The sequence below is a fragment of the Bos javanicus genome, chromosome 5 (genome assembly GCF_032452875.1).
Source record: "Bos javanicus breed banteng chromosome 5, ARS-OSU_banteng_1.0, whole genome shotgun sequence".
In the NCBI taxonomy this organism is placed as follows: domain Eukaryota; kingdom Metazoa; phylum Chordata; class Mammalia; order Artiodactyla; family Bovidae; genus Bos; species Bos javanicus.
The window spans coordinates 107311688-107332156 of record NC_083872.1 but is presented as its reverse complement, the minus strand read 5'-3'; the positions used below and the strand labels follow the sequence as shown (position 1 = coordinate 107332156).

Here is a 20469-nt window from a genome sequence, read left to right as displayed (position 1 = left end):
GACCAATCAGCGTCGGCTTTGTATCCGCGTTCGGCCGGGACGCCGGCGGCGGGCGGGGCTCCGGGCCGGGAGGGCGGGAGAGGCGGGCGTATCGGTGGCGGCGGCGGCGGGACGGGCAGGTGAGGCGGCGCCGCGGGGCCGGCGAGGTGGGCGGGTGGATCGTCTGCCTCGGTGGGCAGGCAGGGCGGACCGATCGGCGGCGGGTGAGGCCGGTGAGGCGAGCCGAGCGGCGTGCTGACCGGGCGGCCGGGCCGAGCGGCGGCGGGTGGGGCCGTAGGCTCGTGGCGGGAGGGCGCAGGAGGGCTCCGCGGTGGGACGCGAGGGACCCCGGGGGACAGTAGGGACCCACGGCCGCCCCGTGCTCTCCCCCGGTCCCCGGTTTCTCGCTGCGGGGGTACTGTCCGCCGTCGACCTCCCGGGCAGCGAGCGTCCTGGCCCCCCGAGCAGCCCGAAGCGGGCTACGACCCCCTCGCTCTGGTTCCTTCCTTAAAAATGATCGCGCACGCCGCGGACCTTCGCCTCCGCTCCGAATCTTGGAGCTCTGATCTCCTCCCGCCCGGTCCCTCGCCGTCTTTTCTTTGTAGTAATGGACTTTGTTTTGCTTATTTAGCACGTTTTTAGTTGAGCGCCTGCCATGTGCTGGGCGGCTCTGGGATGCAGTGGCGGGGCGAGATACTGGCGTCTTTCTTCCGAGCTTACAGTCTGTAGGGAGGTAGGAGGGGCTCACACAAGCTCCCGTCGAGTTGCGTATTTAAGCAAATGAAGAATTACAGCTGTGAAGTGATAACAGAGCTCAGGGATAACTGAGTATGTAAATAAGGAGATTTTGCCTTAAGTTAGGTGAGAAAGGCATTTCTTTTCTTTCTTTTTTAAAAAAATATTTATTTATTTGGCTGCACCAGCTCTTAGTTGTAGCCTGGGGCATCTAGTTCCTGACCAGGGATCTCACCCGTGCCCCATGCTTTGGGAGCGCAGAGTCTCAGCCGCTGGACCTCACCACCCCCGCAACCCCCGCCTCCCCCAGGGAAGTACCCAGAAAGGCATTTCTGATGAACTGAATGAAAGCTTGGTCTGAGATCTGATGCCGTTATGCAAACAAGGGAAGGAGACACTCCAGGACAAGGGAATTGAGGGGGTACAAAGACGCTTACTCCTTGGAAGGAAAGTTATGACCAACCTAGATAGCATATTCAAAAGCAGAGACATTACTTTGCCAACAAAGGTCCGTCTAGTCAAGGCTATGGTTTTTCCAGTGGTCATGTATGGATGTGAGAGTTGGACTGTGAAGAAAGCTGAGCGCGGAAGAATTGATGCTTTTGAACTGTGGTGTTGGAGAAGACTGTTGAGAGTCCCTTGGACTGCAAGGAGATCCAACCAGTCCATTCTAAAGGAGATCAGCCCTGGTTGTTCTTTGGAAGGAATGATGCTAGAGCTGAAACTCCAGTACTTTGGCGACCTCATGCGAAGAGTTGACTCATTGGAAAAGACTGATGCTGGGAGGGATTGGGGGCAGGAGGAGAAGGGGACGACAGAGGATGAGATGGCTGGATGGCATCACCGACTCGATGGACATGAGTTTGGGTGAGCTCCGGGAGCTGGTGATGGACAGGGAGGCCTGGCGTGCTGCGATTCATGGGGTCACAAAGAGTCGGACACGACTGAGTGACTGAACTGAAGGACCATATGACAGGAGGAAGCAGGGGCAGCACAAAGGCTGAAGAATATATCTGAGGGGTTTGAGCTAAGCGACAAGGGCGGACTGTGGGCGATGACACTGGAACCAGAGCAACAGGGCCTGAGCCACCACGGAGGAGTTTCGTTCTTGCCCCAAACAAACGTTTCAAGCAGGAGGGAGTGGAGATCAGCTTTGCATTTCCAAAACGTCCCCCGGCAGGGGGTGCCAGAGGTTAGGGTAGACCAGTTAGACTACTGCATTACACCAGGCCATAATTATTGGAACTTGAAGGGTAGTGGAGAGAAGGAGAGAAGGGTAGGGTAATAGTATTATTTTTCACACAGGAGAAATGCTTTTTATCAAATTTTGAGTTGCATCTAACAAGTCTCAAAAGTAGATTGCCATTGATTGTGATCCCACATTTAATCCTGAACTATATCACTGAATCCCATACATCTAAGCTCCACCCCTCCACAAGTATAATTGTCATAGCACATTATGTTAGTTTTAGGTGTACAACATAATGATTTGGTATTTATTATACATTGCAAAGTGATCACAATAAGTCTAGTTACCACCCATCATCATAGTGACAAAAACTTTTTGCCTTGTCATGAGAACTTAAAAAAAAAATATATTTTTATGTATTTGGCTATGCTGGGTCTTAGTTGCATCACGTGGGATCTAGTTTCTGACCAGGGATCGAACCTGGGCCCCTGCATTGGGAGTGTGGAGTCTTAGTCACTAGACCACCAGGGAAGTCCTGTGATGAAAACTTTTAAGTTTATTTTCTTGGCAACTTTCAGATTTGAAATACAATACTGACTATAGTGACCACAATGTATATTACATTCCTTGCGTGTGTGCTAAGTCGCTTCGGTCGTGTCTGACTCTTATGCAACTCTAGCGCATAGACTGTACATGAACTGTAGCTCCAGGGACTGTAGCCCACTTGTCTCCTCTGTTCATGGGGATTCTCCAGGCAAGAATACTGGAGTGGGTTGCCATGCCCTCCTCCAGGGGAGCTTCCTGACCCAGAGATTGAACCCACATCTCTCTCTTACATTTCCTACATTGGCAAGCGGGTTCTTTACCACTGGTGCCACCTGGGAAGCCCCATATTACATCCTACGGTGTATTTATTTTATAACTGGAAGTTTGTACCTCTTGACCTCCGTCATTTATTTTGCCTACCCCTCAACTGCCCTCCCCAAGAGAGGAGTATTTTTATTTTAGAAATTTGCCTTTGTTAGTATTTTGAAAAGAACTCTTTATTTATTTGGCTGCCCCAGGTCTTAGTTGTGATATATGGGATCCAGTTCCCCAACCAAAGACGGAACCTGGGCCCCCTGCATTGAGTCTTAACTCACCTACTTCGAGGTGGTTATAGACATGTAAGCGGGTGATTGCCTGAGAAAGGTGTACAGAGTGAGGCAGGCTCCAAAACCCAGCAGAGGGTGAGGCCCCTGTAGCGAAAGGGACCGACCTCTGGTTATAGCAGAAAAGGGTGCAGATGTGTGGCTGCTTCCTGGAAGCTGAGGGTGTTTCCTTTGATGCCTCCTGTGTTCTTTGTGTAGGAGGAAGTAAGGCAGTTGGTTGGGAGAGGAGTTCTAAAGTTTTAAGATGATCTTTGTGGGGAAAATGAGTTGATCAGGACACAGTAGGACTGCTAAACAGTGTGGGGTCCCCATGAGGCTGGGGACTTTGAGCGTGCTGTTGACTGGAGCACTGCTCACTGGAAATATTGCCACCACTGTCATCTCTCCGCTGGCTCCCATGGGGGCCTTCTAACTTGCTCCCTTTGTCCATTCCCCCTCTTCTCAGTGGCTCAGACGGTAAAGTGTCTGCCTGCAATGCAGGAGACCCCGGTTCAATCCCTGGGTTGGGAAGATCTCCTGGAGAAGAAAATGGCAGCCCACTCCAATATTCTTGCCTGGAAAATCCCATGGACAGAGGAGCTACAGTCCATGGGGCTGCAAAGAGTCGGACATTACTGAGCGACTTCCCTTTCACTTTCCTCTTCCCAACCCACCTTTCCTTACAAAGCACCAAGAGTTATTTTGTAAGAGTATAAATCGGATTATGTTCCTTCCCTGTCCTGAACCCTGCAGCGACTTCCTAGCACACTGAGAATAATGCAACCCAGGCCTTGACCTTGCCTTGACCTTGTGTCATGTGAACTGGCTTCACTTCCTTCCACTCTCCAGTCTAGCCCTGCTGAGCCTTACTGCTTCCTGAGCGAGTCAGGCACAGTCCCATCTGGCAGTCTTTGCACTTACTGTTCTTTCAGTCTGCAATATTCTTTCTCACATCTTTCCTTTGTCCGCTTGTTCTCATTTCTGCCTTCAGGTCTTTGCTCAAATATCGTTTTTGAGATAGGCCTTGCCAGACAACCCTGTCTCAAATAGGCCTGGGTCACCTCAGCCTTGAATGCCAATTTCACTTTTCTCGGTACCTCTAATCACTCCCTCAACTAGATGTAAGCACCACGAGGGCAGGGATTTAATTTTGTAACCTGGTATATATTTCCAGCACCCGTAACTGCCCAGAACACAGTAGGCACTCAGTAAATATGTGTTGAATGAATGAATGAGCAAATGGATGTATTTCCTACCTGCGCTCTCCCTAAAATGTTAGATTCCGGAGGGTAGAGACTTCGTCCTTATTTTTCTTCACCTGATTCTCCACTGCCTAGTAACACAGATCAGAGCGTGTGGCTTTGTTGTTCACTGAATGAAGGGTCATGGCTATCTGATGGAACCCGCCTGCTCTGCCGTGTGACTGTCTCTCCTGGATGCCTGGTGGCCCCTCCCATTGCTAGATTTCCTGGACACCGTCTCAGACTTTTCATTAGCCGGTGGGGCCTGTTGACCCTGCCTCTGCCTCCAGCCTCCCATCTCTACTGACACAGCCTGGGTGCAGGCCCCAGCGGTTCTCAGACAACACAATAACCTTACTGGTCCCTCTGCTTCCAGGACACTTGCTCTCGCCTCTGTTGCCTGGAAGATCTGTCTTAAGACAAAAGCACACAGAAAAAATTATGGTACCTATGAGACAACTGAAAATGTGAACACTGGATATTTACTATTTAAGGAATTTGCACATTCAAACATATGAATGTATGTAAATACACGAATACTAACTGCAAGGAGATCCAACCAGTCCATTCTGAAGGAGATCAGCCCTGGGATTTCTTTGGAAGGAATGATGCTAAAGCTGAAACTCCAGTACTTTGGCCACCTCATGTGAAGAGTTGACTCATTGGAAAAGACTCTGATGCTGGGAGGGACTGGGGGCAGGAGGAGAAGGGGACAACAGAGGATGAGATGGCTGGATGGCATCACTGACTCGATGGACGTGAGTCTGAGTGAACTCCGGGAGTTGGTGATGGACAGGGAGGCCTGGCGTGCTGCAATTCATGGGGTCGCAAAGAGTCGGACATGACTGAGTGACTGAACTGAACTGAACTGGATAGTATATAAATAAGTATATTTAATACATTAGTATATAAATATGTATAATACCTATAAGTGAGGTGAAAGTCGCTAAGTCGTGTCTGACTCTTTGCGACCCCATGGACTATATATATAGTCCATGGAATTCTGCAGGCCAGAATACTGGAGTGGGTAGCCTTTCCCTTCTCCAGGGGATCTTCCCAACCCAGGGTTCGAACCCAGGTCTCCCGCATTGCAGACAGATTCTCTACTAGCTGAGCCACAAGGGAAGCCCGTATAATACCTATAGTTTTCAAATATTTATATGGGTTGTGTTACTAGGAATGATATCATGACTGGGAATATCATGTTTTGAGAATTATAAATCGATAGGGGAAATGGATGGGGTGTGGATGGGTTGTGACTGGTCGTGGGTTTATGGCTGTTGGAGCTGAGTGATGGGCACATAGCAGCTCGTGTTATTAACTTTGTTTTTTTTCCTGTGTTCAAAATCAGCTGGGGTAAAAGTTGAAAAAAGAAATGCAAGTGTGACGATATCTGTCCGCTTGAGAATCTGCCCTGACTACTTAGGCCAGAGTCCAAACTCAGGTGGTCCACCTGGTTTTCCGACCTGGTCCTGATACCACGTCGAGCCTGTGTTCTTTTGTCTTCTCCTGCCCTGTGTCCAGCTCCATGCGGTCCCTGGGTTCACCAAGTTCCTTCACGTCTCTGCTTTGTGTGTGCTGCTCCTCAGCCTGGAGCTGCCCCCAGCCCCCACCCTCACCCCTCGTTTTTTGGCTTTTCCTGCCCTTCTGTACCTAGGTCAGGTGTGACCCTCCCCAGAGAGCCTCCCCGGGGGCAGTGGAGGGAAGCACGGCTCCCATTATTGTAACTGCCTCCCTCTGCTAGACTTTCAGGTCTTTGAAGACAGGCACGGGCCGTGTCTGTACAAGTGGTTGCTGCTAAGTCACTTCAGTCGTGTCTGACTCTGTGTGACACCATAGACGGCAGCCCACTAGGCTCCTCTGTCCCTGGGATTCTCCAGTATTTTCCATACTGGAGTGGGTTGCCATTTCCTTCTCCAATGCATGAAAGTGAAAAGTGAAAGTGAAGTCACTCAGTACAAGTGATTGGCACCCCATAAATGATGATGCAATAAGTGGTTATTCATCTTTGAACTCCTAGCACCCAGCACGGTGCTTAGGCCGCGCTCGATAAGTTTTCACTGGGGTGATGTTTGTTGAGTGGGAAGTGCTGTGTGTTGCAGCTGTAGGAAGCTGGGCTAGGTATGCCAGCCCACCCCTTATGGTAGGGCTGCAAGCTGCTAGCAGAAATGGCTGGCAGAGTGTGAGGAGGAGCTGGGGAATCACCGGGTTGTTTTCTCCTGGCATTTGTTTCTTCTCTGCAGGCATGGGTTGGAAGTGGAGCCTCTCCCCGGACCTGCCGACAGCCAGCATCATGCAGTTGCTAACTGCTCTTCTCTCACCCGTTGATGCCTCCCAGGAAAAAGCGCCGCCAAGCTGCCCAGAAACCCCAGCTGCTATTCCACCAACAACCACTGGAGGCCCCCAAACACCGCTGTCGATTTCCCCAGCTTCCCGTGGTCACCCACACTAGACAGGTGCCCAGCAAGCCTGTGGACCACAACACCATCACTTCCTGGGTAGGGTTCCTGCCTTGATTTCTGCTCTGCCAGGCTTCTCAGAGTGCATACTCTGCCCCGTGACCAGGGCTGCCAAAGAATTAGGAGCCTCACGGGCTCAGGGACAAGGAGGCAGTGCTCACTTTCCCTCCGTCCTCAGCCGTCTTCTCTGCTGCATCTTTTCGCCTAAGTTCAGGCTGGGGCGTGGGTGGACTGGAATTGGAGTCTTTCCCCCACCAGTTGCCCTGAAAGAGTTCAGTATAAAAGTATCTGGTAGCCGGGTGAGAAAGTCAGATAAATGGCAGAATGAGTGAAAAATGAGATTGTTCCCTGAGCTTCACGTGAGAGGTGGAATTTTTAGCTAAGTAGTCTATTTACTGTTTTTGGGGGGTTTTTTAATGTGGACCATTTTTAAACTCTTTATTGAATTTGTTCCAACATTTTTTCTGGTTTTTTTTTTTTCCATTTTTTCTGTTTTATGCTTTGTCTTTTTTGGCTGGAAGGCCTGTGAGATCTTAACTCCCCAACCAGGGGTGGAATGCACACCTCCTGCCTTGGAAATGGAGAGCCCCAACTGATGGACTGCCAGGGAAGTCCCTCTGTTTACTGTTTAATGGACCAAACGGTGAAGAAAAACTCTCAGAAATGGCATGTGTTCTGTCTTGACAGTTTATAAGCCCCGGGAAGAGAACACAGCTATGGGGTATCAGAAAGTGGTGTAGCAGAAGAGCCAGACAAAAGCCTGAGCTCTGCCCCAGAGCGCCTGACAGATGTGGTGCAGGAGTACTGGGGAGAACTGGACCCCTGGCTTCAGGAGTGGGGAGGAAGCGTAGATGTTAGAGCGCTGTTGGTGGGAGGAGGCATGAGCACGTGGATGCGAACAGAGTGCTCCCCACGTGCCAGGCCCTGCTTGCTGCTCTCCATGCCTGATCTCACTCACTGGTCTGCCTTCAGCCCTTTCTTCCTACACTGGGGTCCTCTAGGTGTCAGGCGCCCTGCTAGGTGCTGGGCATCAGTGGTGAAGACGACAGCTGGGCCTGCCCTCAGAACTGAAAGGGAGATGGTTATGTGTGTTGCAGCTGTAGGGTGTGATGAAGCCAGGGAGGCTGAGTAACTTGCCCAAAGCCCGCATCCCTTCCGGTGGTTATCCAGTAAGACAGACAGCGGTTGTTTTTTTTGGCCGTGCTGGGTATTTGCCACTACACTTGGGCTTTCTCTAGTTGCAGCAAGCAGGGGCTGCTCTCCATTGTAGTGCACAGGCTTCTCACTGCGGCAGCTTCTCTTGTTGTGGAGCACGGGCTCTAGGCGCTCAAACTTCAGCAGTTGTGGCTCCTGGGTTCTAGAGCTGGACTCTGTAGTTGTGGTGCATGGATTTAGTTGCCCTACAGCATGCAGGATCTTCTCGTACCAGGGATCGAACCCATGTCCCCTGCGTTGGCAGGCAGATTCTTACTGTGCCACCAGGGAAGTCCCTCAGGCAGCTGTTTTAAGTCCATTGCTGTTGTGGGCCCCCATTTAGGATTCTGGTCCTCTGATGCAGTTTCCTTAGGTTTGTGTCTGGGAGTTAGCGTGCTTCACTTTTATTTCTTTCTTTTGGAATCCTTAGGTATCACCTCAGTTTGATACAACAGCAGAAAGCTGGTTTCCAGGCAAGCGGAAGCATCATCATCGAGACCATGCAAGGCGTTCAAGCCGAAAATCTACCAGCTCCAGGTTTCCATGTCTAACGTTTGAGACTCCGCAGTCTTCTGCCAGTTCAGCCACACCTGGGATCCTGGCAATCAGGGATGGCCCCAGTCAACCAGAAAAGGACATTTCCGGAAGGCCCTTGGTGCCCATGCTCAGCCCCCAGAGCTGCAGGGAGCTGTCGGCACACACATTTCCAGACTTCCCGTGTGTGTTCATTCCCCCAGACATCCAGACCCCAGAATCCCCGGGGCAGGGAGAGCCCATTCCCTCTGAACTGAGGGAAAACAGCCTTCCCAGCTGTTCCCTTCACACGAGCACGCCCAAGAGCCCAGAGCCCGGGCCTGTTCTGGTTACAGACACCCCAGAGGAGAAGTACGGGATAAAGGTCACATGGAGGAGGCGACGACACCTGTTCGCGTACCTCAGGGAGAGGGGAAAGCTGAGCAGAAGCCAGTTCCTTGTGAAAGACTGACTGATTTCCCAGACATCCGTGGTCTCAAGAAATTGATTGCTGGAATCAAAAGGGAATTGAATTCCCAGATTTGCTTTTTAAAATATCTTGTCATAAACAGTTTTTAGTATCGTAAACAGTTGACTTCATATTTTTAGTGTATTAACTGTTTAACAAATTTTAAATATAACTGTTTAGAATGTCTGTAAATAAATGGCTGCAGAGTTTTCAGAGAACCCTGCTTCTGACCTACACTAATGCAGCAATACTGCCTCCGCTCCCCCCATAAATGGTCATTCTTAATTGTTCCCTTTACCCACTATCTATTCATTCTTTTAATCACCTCATTCAAAGTAATTCAGTCCACATGTTTGAGGACCAACTCAGTGACTGCTTCCTTTTTGACCCAGTACATGGAAAAACTTGAAGCAGACTGTGACTTTTCCTAGTTGAGCTGCTGTCCCTGCAGTCTTGGCTCATCTGAGAGGGCAGGGTGAAGAGAGAGTTGTAATAAATATGGTGAAGGGGGTTTGCCAGGGAGATAAAGGGGACATGATTAAGTTACTTAGGGTTGCTATGTTTTGATTTTTTTTGTTTCCAGTTGAAATAACCTGCAAATATTAACTAGGGTGGGAAAATGATTTCTTGTCCTGTTTAAAATGTATGTAAATAAATCTGTAATCTTTTCAAATACTACTTCTTACTGTTATTAATGCAGAGGGACTGTCCAGTCAACAAAATATCTTACTTTTCTTCCCACCCATACAAGTAGCTTCTCATTCCACTCCATTCCCTCAGCCTTCAGAACGTAGTCTGTGTCAGGTCCAGCCAGAGCAAGACAAGCAGGGATTATTTTCAATGTGGGGATTTGAAGCACAGATAATGAACCGGGTTTAGGGTCACACAGTGAGTGGAGGCTGGCCGGCGAGCACAGAGCTCGGCTCTCCTAGCTTGTGCCACGTTTTCTGCGTTTTACAAACTCAAAACATGGACGTCACACTAGCTTCGAAGTCGAACGCCGTAAAGTCAACACGCGATGAGTTTTGACAGGATGTTCTGTAGGGACCATAAAACTGCGAATAAGTTGGGGACAAGATTTACTGGATCCGACAGCGGATCTCATTACGGGATACGGACGTTAGAAGACGGCCGGCAGGCAGTCAAGGGCGGGAGATGGAAAAGACCGTCAGGCAAGCGTGCAAAGCAAGTTCGTGGACGCCCTAAGTCTGGGCAGGACTAGGGCAGGCAGAAGGCGTCCTGCGGATAGGGGGCGCGGCCGCTCATGGATGGGAAGGACTGCTGGGTTGGCAAGTGTGGTTCCGGGAATGTCTCGGGGTCGGAAGGGCGGCCCCCCAGGAAGCGCCCTGGGTGGTCTCTGAGTACTGACCGCAGGGGAGCGCGGGCAGCCGGGGCGCCCGGCCGCAACTGGGGTGTGGACCTGGGCTCCAGCCCAGCGGCGCGTAGCAACCCGCCCTTAGCAACCCTCCAGCGGCGTCGCCGCCCCTAGAAACCCACACGCGGGGGCGGTGGGAGCGGCGGGCGCGCGGACCAATAGGCGCGGAGCGTCGGGCGTGCGGTGGCCAATTGGCGCGGAGCGGCGGGCGCGCGGACCAATGGGCGGTGGTGACAGTGTGGGGTGCGGTTGCGGGGCGGGGCGGCTGCGCCAGGCTGGCCAGGAGCTGCCGCGGGTGTGGACGCGGTCGGCGCTCGCGGGGCTGCAGGATGGAGTCGTCGCTCCGTCGCCCGGGCCCCCGCGGGGACAGGTCAGGAGCGATGGCGGCGGGCGGAGACCCAAGAGGGCCGTGGAGGTCTGGGCTGGGCGCCGAGGGGAGTGGGGGGCGCGGGGCCCCCACGCCGAGGGCCAGCTCGTGTCCAGTCGCGCCGGGACCCGCGGGGTCGGTCCGGCCTCGTCAGAACGCGTCAGCCAGGGGGTGCTCGGCCTGGGCCGGGGGTGCAGGGTGGCTCTGGGGGCCAGCAGTTGAGGGAGCGGCGGCATCCCGGCCCAGGGCGGGCTCTCCGGGTAGTCAGCGCAGGCCGGGCCAGGCGCAGGCGGGGTGGCTTCGCCTGGGCCCGCGCCCGCCTGCTGCCCTGTACCGCCTGGCGTGCGTCCGGAGCCGGGCCGACCCTGCCCTGGGTCAGCAGCTGAAACCACTCAAAAGCTGGTCGCCCGAGAGGCGTTGGTGCCGACAACACCCGTTTTTCTGTTTCATCGGGTTTTATTTACGTGAGAGCAACGCTCTGTGAAGTTGGTTCACTGCTTTTTGGTTTCTTAAGTCGAGAGAAGAACCGACATTTACAAGTATAAATATGGACGCGCAAGGCGGACATCCAGTTAAAATTCAGCATCATCCGTTGAATTCGGGTGGTGCTCGCTCTGCCATGGCTATCCGGTCAATCTTAAGTGAACGGATTTAAGGCAGTAAATTTCCCGGCTACCAGATGTTTGGTGTGACTCGTGATTTTGGGGAAAAAGAAATGGAATTGACTTTGAGAGACCAAGAGGCAAAATGGTTTTTGATTCTTTGGACCTGAAGTTTCAAGGGATAATTGTCGTTTGTCCCTCTTTGTCTTCCCAGAGAAACCAGCTCTTTAATCTGAAAATTGACTTCAAAGAGGAATGTGTGAGTCACCAAATGTTTCTCCTGCCGTATGTTCTGTCATTGGTTAACTGACTTGTTGCCGAGAGGGGAGTGGAATGAATGTCTCTTGCTTTTTTTGGCTTCACGTTGTATGTTTTGGATGTTTTTGATGAGATACATGGATAGAGTTTTCGGTATGAGTACTTTTCAGTGTGAAGGATAGCATCTGACTTTTTAAAGTTTCGTGTGACTTTTTTTTCCTTATTCTTCTTTTGAGTGATGAGACCGTTTCCCCAGAGTTATTTTCAACAAAGTAGAAAAATTATGAGCAAATACACGGAACATTTTTCCTGTATCTGAACTATTTAGTGGAAACTGGAGATGGAATTAGAAACAGCACTCTCAGCCCCTTGGCTGAGTTAGGCGCTTGTGTTGTAGATTCCCCTGGAGATGACAGCAGTGCTTGGCCAGTGCTTGGAACCTGAGCCTTCCTGGCTCTGTGTTCCTGATACAGGATTGAAGATATGGTGGGAGAGGCTGCTCCGCGTGATGCGACCTGGTGACCCAGAGCCGACTACGGAAGTCCTGGTCTCTGGTTTGTCCACATGCCGTGGTTTTTTTTCAGAAATGCAGCCAGTAGTGGTGGCTGGGGGTTATGTCTTGGCCAGGCTTGCTGTCCTCTTTCACCTTCTCTCTTTTTCAGATGTTTCATCAGATGAGCTAATTGTTGGTAAACAGACTTCCCCAGTGCTTGAATATGCTTAGATTAACTAATGCAAGACTACAGTGTATCTGGACATTATCAAGAGCTATAGTAAAATCCTTCTGACATCCATCGTGCATGTATTTCTCCAAATATGAGGACTTCATAGAGACCTAGGAAAGCAAGAATAACCCCTGTAATACATTTCCTTTCCAAGCAAAGAGACTCAGACATTCTTTGGAATAGTTTTCATTTCCAGCTTGTCTTATTCTTTCCTGTGGAAATTGTGCTGTTTCCCCTGCCTTTGTGTCCACTGAAAGAAAAAGTTAACATCTCTTCTTACCAAGAGGGAAAGTGTGCTTGAGTTGCTCAGAGGAAGAGTGGAAGCTGTCTTCCTCCAAGTTAGAGGATTTGAGGACTGGACGTGTGTGTGTGGGGGTGTGTGTGTGTGTGTGTGTGTGTGTGTTTCTCAGTCACGTCCAACTCTTTGCAACCTCATTAACTATAGCCCACCAGGCTCCTCTGTCCGTGGATTTCCCAGGCAAGAATATTGGAGTGGGTTGCCATTCCCTTCTCCAGGGGATCTCCCTCACCCAGGGATTGAACCTGGGTCTGAGGCCTTGGAAGGGGCCTTGATAATTCCCTTAGGTATGTTGAGTACAGTTAACAGTGAAATTGCTAAGGCTTCTTTCAAACTGAGACTTCCTGTGGTCTGCTTTCCTTTATTTCCTCTGAGCCAGTTCCTTAGGAAGATGCTCTTTGTATTAAGTCTGTGCTGCCTCACCAGACGTTCTTGTGCTTAGTAAGGCCTACAGCATTGTCCTGGCTTGGTTAGAGCTTGACTCCACTGATGCTTGAGAAGAGACACCCTGTCCACGTGCTGGTGGATGTGCTGTCTTTGTTGACTCTCAGTACTTGTCATGAGTCTTGATAATGAGGATTGTCATCGCTGACCCTTTGCCTTAGGACTGCTGTGACAGCACTCATGGTTAGCAGGAATGATCTCTGGAATAAAGGGATTGTATCATAGGGGTCACCAGGACCTCTGGGAGGCCCCTGTTCTGAAGGTGATGAGAGTAGTGCCCTAGTGTTTATCAGGTGGTCCTTTCTGCTTTACCACCAGGCACTGAGGTGGGGCGAGTGCTGGAGGCTCCCACTGGGTTCCTGACTCCAGTCCCAGCTTCCTCACTGCCTCTCAGTGCCACCTGGAGCCCCTCAGCTACTTGTCTGGCTTCAGTTTTCTCCTCTGGAATAACAGGGTTTCTTTGGATTCCCTTAATGATTTATACCGAATTAATAAAATAACATATTTCAGTAACAAATTTTGAAAGGTACAAAACTATATTCTCTGAAAAGTATGTCTTCTCGTTGTCTCTCATGTCACAGTTTGCTCATTGGTAGGTTTCTTAGGGGGATCTTCTAAAGATTTTCTGTATATTAAGTAATCTCATCTTTTCCTTTCCTATTCTTTATGTTTTATTTTTGTAAACAAGTGAGTATGTCAGAATTTTCACATTGCTTGTCACAGTGCTGATTTCCGTGATTCTGATTTGATAGAACTCAGCTGAGGCACAAGTATGTTAGCTCTTAACAAATATCCGGGAATCATTCTGTGACCCATACATTGAAAAATACTGTCTTGAATTTATGGCATGTTGGATTTTTTTGTTTGTTTGTGCTACTTTTAAAAAGTTTGGATTTTTTTTTCTGCTACTTAAATTTTCTTTTTTTTTAATTTTTGGTTGAACCATGCAGAATATGGGATCTTAGTTCCCTGACCAGTGATTGAACCCGTGCCTTCGTTGGAAGCACCGTCTTAACCCTGGACCACCAAGGAAGTCCCTCATTTACTGTTCTTAAAATATGATGATTTTAGTTTTAGGGTGGGATACGATAGTCTAATTCTCTTGAAGAGATCTCTCGTCTTTCCTATTCTGTTGTTTTCCTCTATTTCTTTGCATTGATCGCTGAGGAAGGCTTTCTTACCTCTCCTTGCTATTCTTTGGAACTCTGCATTCAGATGGGAATATCTTTCCTTTTCTCCATTACTTTTCGCTTCTCTTCTTTTCACAGCTATTTGTAAGGCCTCCCCAGACAGCCATTTTGCTTATTTGCATTTCTTTTCCATGGGGATGGTTTTGATCCCTGTCTTTCGTACAATGTCACTAACCTTCGTCCATAGTTCATCAGGCAATCTGTCTATCAGATCTAGTCCCTTTAATCTATTTGTCACTTCCAGTGTATAATCCTAAGGGATTTGATTTAGGTCATACCTGAATGGTCTAGTGGTTTTCCCTACTTTCTTCAATTTAAGTCTGAATTTGGCAATAAGGAATTCATGATCTGAGCCACAGTCAGCTCCCGGTCTTGTTTTTGCTGACTGTATAGAGCTTCTCCATCTTTGGCTGCAAAGAATATAATCAATCTGATTTTGGTATTGACCATCTGGTGATGTCCATGTGTAGAGTCTTCTCTTGTGTTGTTGGAAGAGGGTGTTTGCTATGACCAGTGTGTTCTCTTGGCAAAACTCTATTAGCCTTTGCCCTGATTCATTCCGTATTCCAAGGCCAAATTTGCTTGTTACTCCAGGTGTTTTTTGACTTCCTACTTTTGCATTCCAGTCCCCTATAATGAAAAGGACATCTTTTGGGGGTGTTAGTTCTAAAAGGTCTTGTAGGTCTTCATAGAACCGTTCAACTTCAGCTTCTTTAGCGTTACTGGTTGGGGCATAGGCTTGGATCACCGTGATATTGAATGGTTTGTCTTGGAAACGAACAGAGATCATTCTGTCGTTTTTGAGATTGCATCGAAGTACTGCATTTCAGACTCTTGTTGACCATGATGGCTACTCCATTTCTTCTAAGGGATTCCTGCCCACAGTAGTAGATATAATGGTCATCTGAGTTAAATACACCCATTCCAGTCTATTTTAGTTCGCTGATTCCTAGAATGTCTACGTTCACTCTTGCCATCTCCTGTTTGATGACTTCCAATTTGCCTTGATTCATGGACCTAACATTCCAGGTTCCTATGCAATATTGCTCTTTACAGCATCGGACTTTGCTTCTATCACCAGTCACATCCACAACTGGGTATTGTTTTTGCTTTGGTTCCTTCCCTTCATTCCTTCTGGAGTTATTTCTCCACTGATCTCCTGTAGCATATTGGGCACCTACCGACCTGGGGTTCGTCTAGTCAAGGCTATGGTTTTTCCTGTGGTCATGTATGGATGTGAGAGTTGGACTGTGAAGAAGGCTGAGCACCGAAGAATTGATGCTTTTGAACTGTGGTGTTGGAGAAGACTCTTGAGAGTCCCTTGGACTGCAAGGAGATCCAACCAGTCCATTCTGAAGGAGACCAGCCCTGGGATTTCTTTGGAAGGAATGATGCTAAAGCTGAAACTCCAGTACTTTGGCCACCTCATGCGAAGAGTTGACTCATTGGAAAAGACTCTGATGCTGGGAGGGATTGGGGGCAGGAGGAGAAGGGGACGACAGAGGATGAGATGGCTGGATGGCATCACTGACTCGATGGACGTGAGTCTGGGTGAACTCCGGGAGTTGGTGATGGACAGGGAGGCCTGGCGTGCTGCAATTCATGGGGTCACAAAGAGTTGGACACGACTAGTGACTGATCTGATCTGATCTGATCTGACCGACCTGGGGAGTTCCGCTTTCAGTATCCTATCATTTTGCCTTTTCATACTATTCATGGGATTCTTAAGGCAAGAATACTGAAGTGGTTCAGCATTCCCTTCTCCAGTGGACCACATTCTGTCAGACCTCTCCACCATGACCCGCCCGTCTTGGGTGGCCCCACATGGCTTAGTTTCATTGAAGGGAACATTTCATGCAAAGATGGGGTCAATAAAGGACAGAAATGGTATGGACCTAACAGAAGCAGAAGATATTAAGAGATGGCAAGAATACACAGAAGAACTGTACAAAAAAGAGCTTCACGACCCAGATAATCATGATGGTGTGATCATTCACCTAAGCCAGACATGCTGGAATGTGAAGTCAAGTGGGCCTTAGAAAGCATCACTATGAACAAAGCTAGTGGAGGTGATGGAATTCCAGTTGAGCTATTTCAAATCCTGAAAGATGATGCTGTCTAAGTGCTGCACAATATGTCAGCAAATTTGGAAAACTCAGCAATGGCCACAGGACTGGAAAAGGTCAGTTTTCATTCCAATCCCAAAGAAAGGCAATGCCAAAGAATGCTCAAACTACCACACAATTGCACTCATCTCACACACTAGTAAAGTAATGCTCAAAATTCTCCAAGCCAAGCTTCGGCAATACATGAACCGTGAACTTCCAGATGTTCAAGCTGGTTTTAGGAAAGGCAGAGGAACCAGAGATCAAATTGCCAACATCTGCTGGATCGTTGAAAAACCAAGAGAGTTCCAGAAAAACATCTATTTCTGCTTTATTGACTATACCAAAGCCTTTGACTGTGTGGATCACAATAAACTGGAAAATTCTGAAAGAGATGGGAATACCAGACCACCTGACCTGCCTCTTGAGAAATTTGTATGCAGGTCAGGAAGCAACAGTTAGAACTGGACATGGAACAACAGACTGGTTCCAAATAGGAAAAGGAGTACGTCAAGACTGTATATTGTCACCCTGCTTATTTAACTTCTATGCAGAGTACATCATGAGAAACACTGGGCTGGAAGAAGCACAAGCTGGAATCAAGATTGCCGAGAGAAATATCAATAACCTCAGATATGCAGATGACACTACCCTTAGGGCAGAAAGTGAAGAGGAACTAAAAAGCCTCTTGATGAAAGTGAAAGTGGAGAGTGAAAACGTTGGCTTAAAGCTCAACATTCAGAAAACTAAGATCATGACATCTGGTCCCATCACTTCATGGGAAATAGATGGGGAAACAGTGTCAGACTTTATTTTTGGGGGCTCCATCACTGCAGATGGTGACTACAGCCATGAAATTACAAGATGCTTACTCCTTGGAAGGAAAGTTATGACCAACCTAGATAGCATATTCAAAAGCAGAGATATTACTTTGCCAACAAAGGTTCGTCTAGTCAAGGCTGTGGTTTTTCCTGTGGTCATGTATGGATGTGAGAGTTGACTGTGAAGAAGGCTGAGCACTGAAGAATTGATGCTTTTGAACTGTGGTGTTGGAGAAGACTTTTGAGAGTCCCTTGGACTGCAAGGAGATCCAACCAGTCCATCCTGAAGGAGACCAGTCCTGGGCGTTCATTGGAAGGAATGATGCTAAAGCTGAAACTCCAATACTTTGGCCACCTCATGCGAAGAGTTGACTCATTGGAAAAGACTCTGATGCTGGGAGGGATTGGGGGCAGGAGGAGAAGGGGACGCAGAGGATGAGATGGCTGGATGGCATCACTGACTCGATGGACGTGAGTCTGGGTGAACTCCGGGAGTGGTGATGGACAGGGAGGCCTGGCGTGCTGCAATTCATGGGGTCAAAGAGTCAGACACGACTGAGTGACTGACGATTGTCTAAACACTGAACCTACCTTGATCATGGGCAAGATATATTTTTAGAATATGAGCTATAGTGGTTGCTTCAAGCTTTTTTTCTGTGTGATAATTAACGTATAGAAAATAAGACTTGTCTGAAAAATAATTTTCAGACACGCTTCTTGAAAAATAAATCATTGCTTCTTAGATTTGCTGGAGGAAAAGTCCATAAATTCGATTTTCAGTTTTAGAATGAAGCAAGTTTATAGAGGATTGATTTGTTTTCCTATTGAAATTCAGTGTAATTTTCTTATGAGAATTTGATACATCACATAAGCCAGAAGCAAAGCAGAGGGAGATGTTTTGACTGAGGAAGGCTGGTGAGCTGTGCTTTCAGAGAGGGAAGATCTGTCAAGATAAAGGAATCCATGATGATGATTTACATTTGCGTATCCTTGCAGAGTACAGAGAGCTTTCACATACGTGATGTCTTCTGAGCTTCACAGCTCTGCAGAAATCAGGGCTTCTGACACTGTCTTCATGTTATAGGTGGGGAGATTAAGGCTCAGAAAAGGTGCAGTACAGCCAAGTTGCGTGGCAGGTAAATGAGGTGGTCAGAAGTGAAATCTAGACTTAAAACTGGGCTTTTGACTTCTAATCTCCTCTCTTCTTCTTCTCACTTACTATTAAGATATCCATTCCAGATATTTCTGGATGCCATTTATGCACATAACCGGTAACAGCTGCTACTGATTACATTCTGATTATTTTTAGAGCAAGGTTGAAGAAATCAGACATCCTAGCAAAGTACTAATGAGTACTGATTCCATCCAGTGGAATGGGAGTGGAAGGATTTAGTTGGTGTCCTAAGGCAAAAGAATGTACTTGCTCTTTGCCACTTTGATTTTTGGCTGTGCTGCGTCTTCCTGGCTGCTTAGGAGCTTTCTCTAGTTGCCGCGAGCGGGGGCTACTCTCCAGTTGCCGTGCGTGTTTGCCATTGCCGTGGCTTCTCATTGTGGAGTCTGGGCTCCAGAGCGCAGGCTCAGTAGTTGCCCCACGTGCTGTCTTCCCAGACCGGGGATCAAATCTTCGTCCCTGCATTGACAGGCGGGTTCTTAACCTCTGGACCACCGGGGACGTCCAGAACAATGTACTTTGATCTTTACATGAGAGAGAAGGAAATGACATTACCAGAGAGAAACTGAAACCCCTGAGAAGAGGACAGCCCAGCAGGAGGTGAAGTGAACTTGAATTCTCAGTTGTGTCCTTTTTAAAATCTGTGAGGAATAAACGGATAGTTTAACTTCTGCATAAAGTCATTCGTTTTAAATAACTTTTCTGTTGGGCTCACTAAAAAGAATGCTTTTTAAAGCCTTCGTCGTGTGTGACATGCAGAATGAGAGAGAGGGCTTCTTCATCTGAAGCAGTTTTCTTCACTGTGTTCTCTGGGGCCAAATGAATCCTCTCATCAGCTGCCAAGTTTCCCTTCTCACTGCCTCTCTCTCCCCAGGCAGTTCTCCCTTCTCTCTGATTGTCTTTTCTAAATGGGCCTCTTAGGAAATGGGTTTTCGTTCCCTTGCCTCAATTAAGTTAGTCCCAGATTGTGGCAGTCACTCAAGTAACAAACCGCTGAGCCCGGAATATTAACAGTTCTCCTGCGTGAGGCAGGGTAGGTTTCTGTGGAGTCTTTTCTGGCCTTTCTAATTTGATCTTTGTGCCTTCTCACTGAAGCAGTGTTTTGTTCCAGCCAGATGTACTCTTGGGTCTCACTGCATGTGAAACTACGCCTCCAGTATTGACATTTGGGATTTGGACAAGGTGAATCTACTTGTCAGTTGACTTAGAGAAAAATGCTTTTAGTAATAGCTGTTGACCCAAGTACTTGACGCCATGATCAGTTCAGACACGATGAAATCTGATGACCCTTTTCCAATAGTATTTATAACCTGTGATCAACTGCTCCCATGGGCATCTTCAAAATCCATTCACTGGCTTGGAAATTCTGCTGCCTAAAAATACCCATGAACTGACATTCTGACTGAAAAGCTTCTTGGCAGACTTGTTGAAATGCCATAATAATGAAATCCCAGACTCTCTGCTGACCATTTGAATATTTGTGGGGAAGGTGCAGTCTGCACGCTGAGGCAGGTGCTGTGGGGCTGAGGCTGAACTCTAGCTCGTCCACTCATCCACTTTCTGACCTTGAACAGATAGCTCCCTCTGAGTTAACAGTTCTCTGGTGTTAACTTTCCCTCTGAGTTAATGATTCTCCCTCTGTTCTGTAGAACTTCGTTTTGTTTTGTGTAGATTTGCTAACCAGGCTTGTTTAGGCTTGCTATTCAACAACTTGGTTTGAAATGAAGAAAAGAGAATATTAAAGCAACGAATGCAAGTTTAGTAAGATCATAATACAGTTTGACCAGAAATCCTAGTTCAGAGTTATTATAAGTGTATAAAAATCTTAATTATTTCTGCTAAGTTATAATTTAAAACTAGAGCTCAGAGAAAGTGTAACTTTTGAAGTACAGAAGGGATCTAAATGTTACAATTATATAACATCTTTTTAGTGCCTCTTCTGTTCAGGTCAGAATGCTTTGAATATACCACACTGTTTATTTAAATTGGCCGTCTTGCCCAGGCTTGATGAAAGGAATTAGTGGTGTTGAGATAAGGCATTAAAGACACACCTGTCTTCTTCACTGTTAGAGGCCGTAAGAGAAATGTTTGAGGATTTTAGTTGTATTTCAGAATCTAGCATCATTGGAAAGGTTTTAGTATTTTATGGGGAATAAAATGGTTTTAGAGCGTTTAAAAACACTTGTTTGTTTAGCTGTGTCAGG

General features: G+C 48.0%; 2 protein-coding genes across 5 annotated transcripts in view; both read left to right on the top strand.

The window, feature by feature from the left end:
* The first annotated feature begins 44 nt into the window (after positions 1 to 44).
* RHNO1 (RAD9-HUS1-RAD1 interacting nuclear orphan 1) lies at positions 45 to 9584 on the top strand. 2 transcript variants are annotated; one of them, XM_061418236.1, is made up of 3 exons: positions 45 to 119; positions 6518 to 6772; positions 8358 to 9584. In XM_061418236.1, exons 2-3 carry the CDS (start codon positions 6602 to 6604, stop codon positions 8910 to 8912), a joined length of 726 nt encoding a protein of 241 aa, XP_061274220.1. In that variant the 5' UTR covers positions 45 to 119; positions 6518 to 6601; the 3' UTR covers positions 8913 to 9584. The 2 variants fall into 2 exon arrangements, with proteins under 2 accessions (XP_061274220.1, XP_061274221.1); XM_061418237.1 differs by lacking the exon at positions 45 to 119 and adding an exon at positions 144 to 212.
* A 960-nt stretch (positions 9585 to 10544) lies between these two features.
* The window catches only part of TULP3 (TUB like protein 3), a 30073-nt gene continuing 20148 nt past the window's right edge, over positions 10545 to 20469 (top strand). The window contains exon 1 of one of the 3 annotated variants that reach the window (XM_061418230.1): positions 10545 to 10654. In XM_061418230.1, the coding sequence (XP_061274214.1) occupies positions 10614 to 10654 (41 nt within the window). In that variant the 5' untranslated portion in view covers positions 10545 to 10613. Of the gene's footprint in view, positions 10700 to 18660; positions 19448 to 20469 lie in introns of those variants that run through there. The other 2 variants (XM_061418229.1, XM_061418231.1) reach the window with 2 other exon arrangements.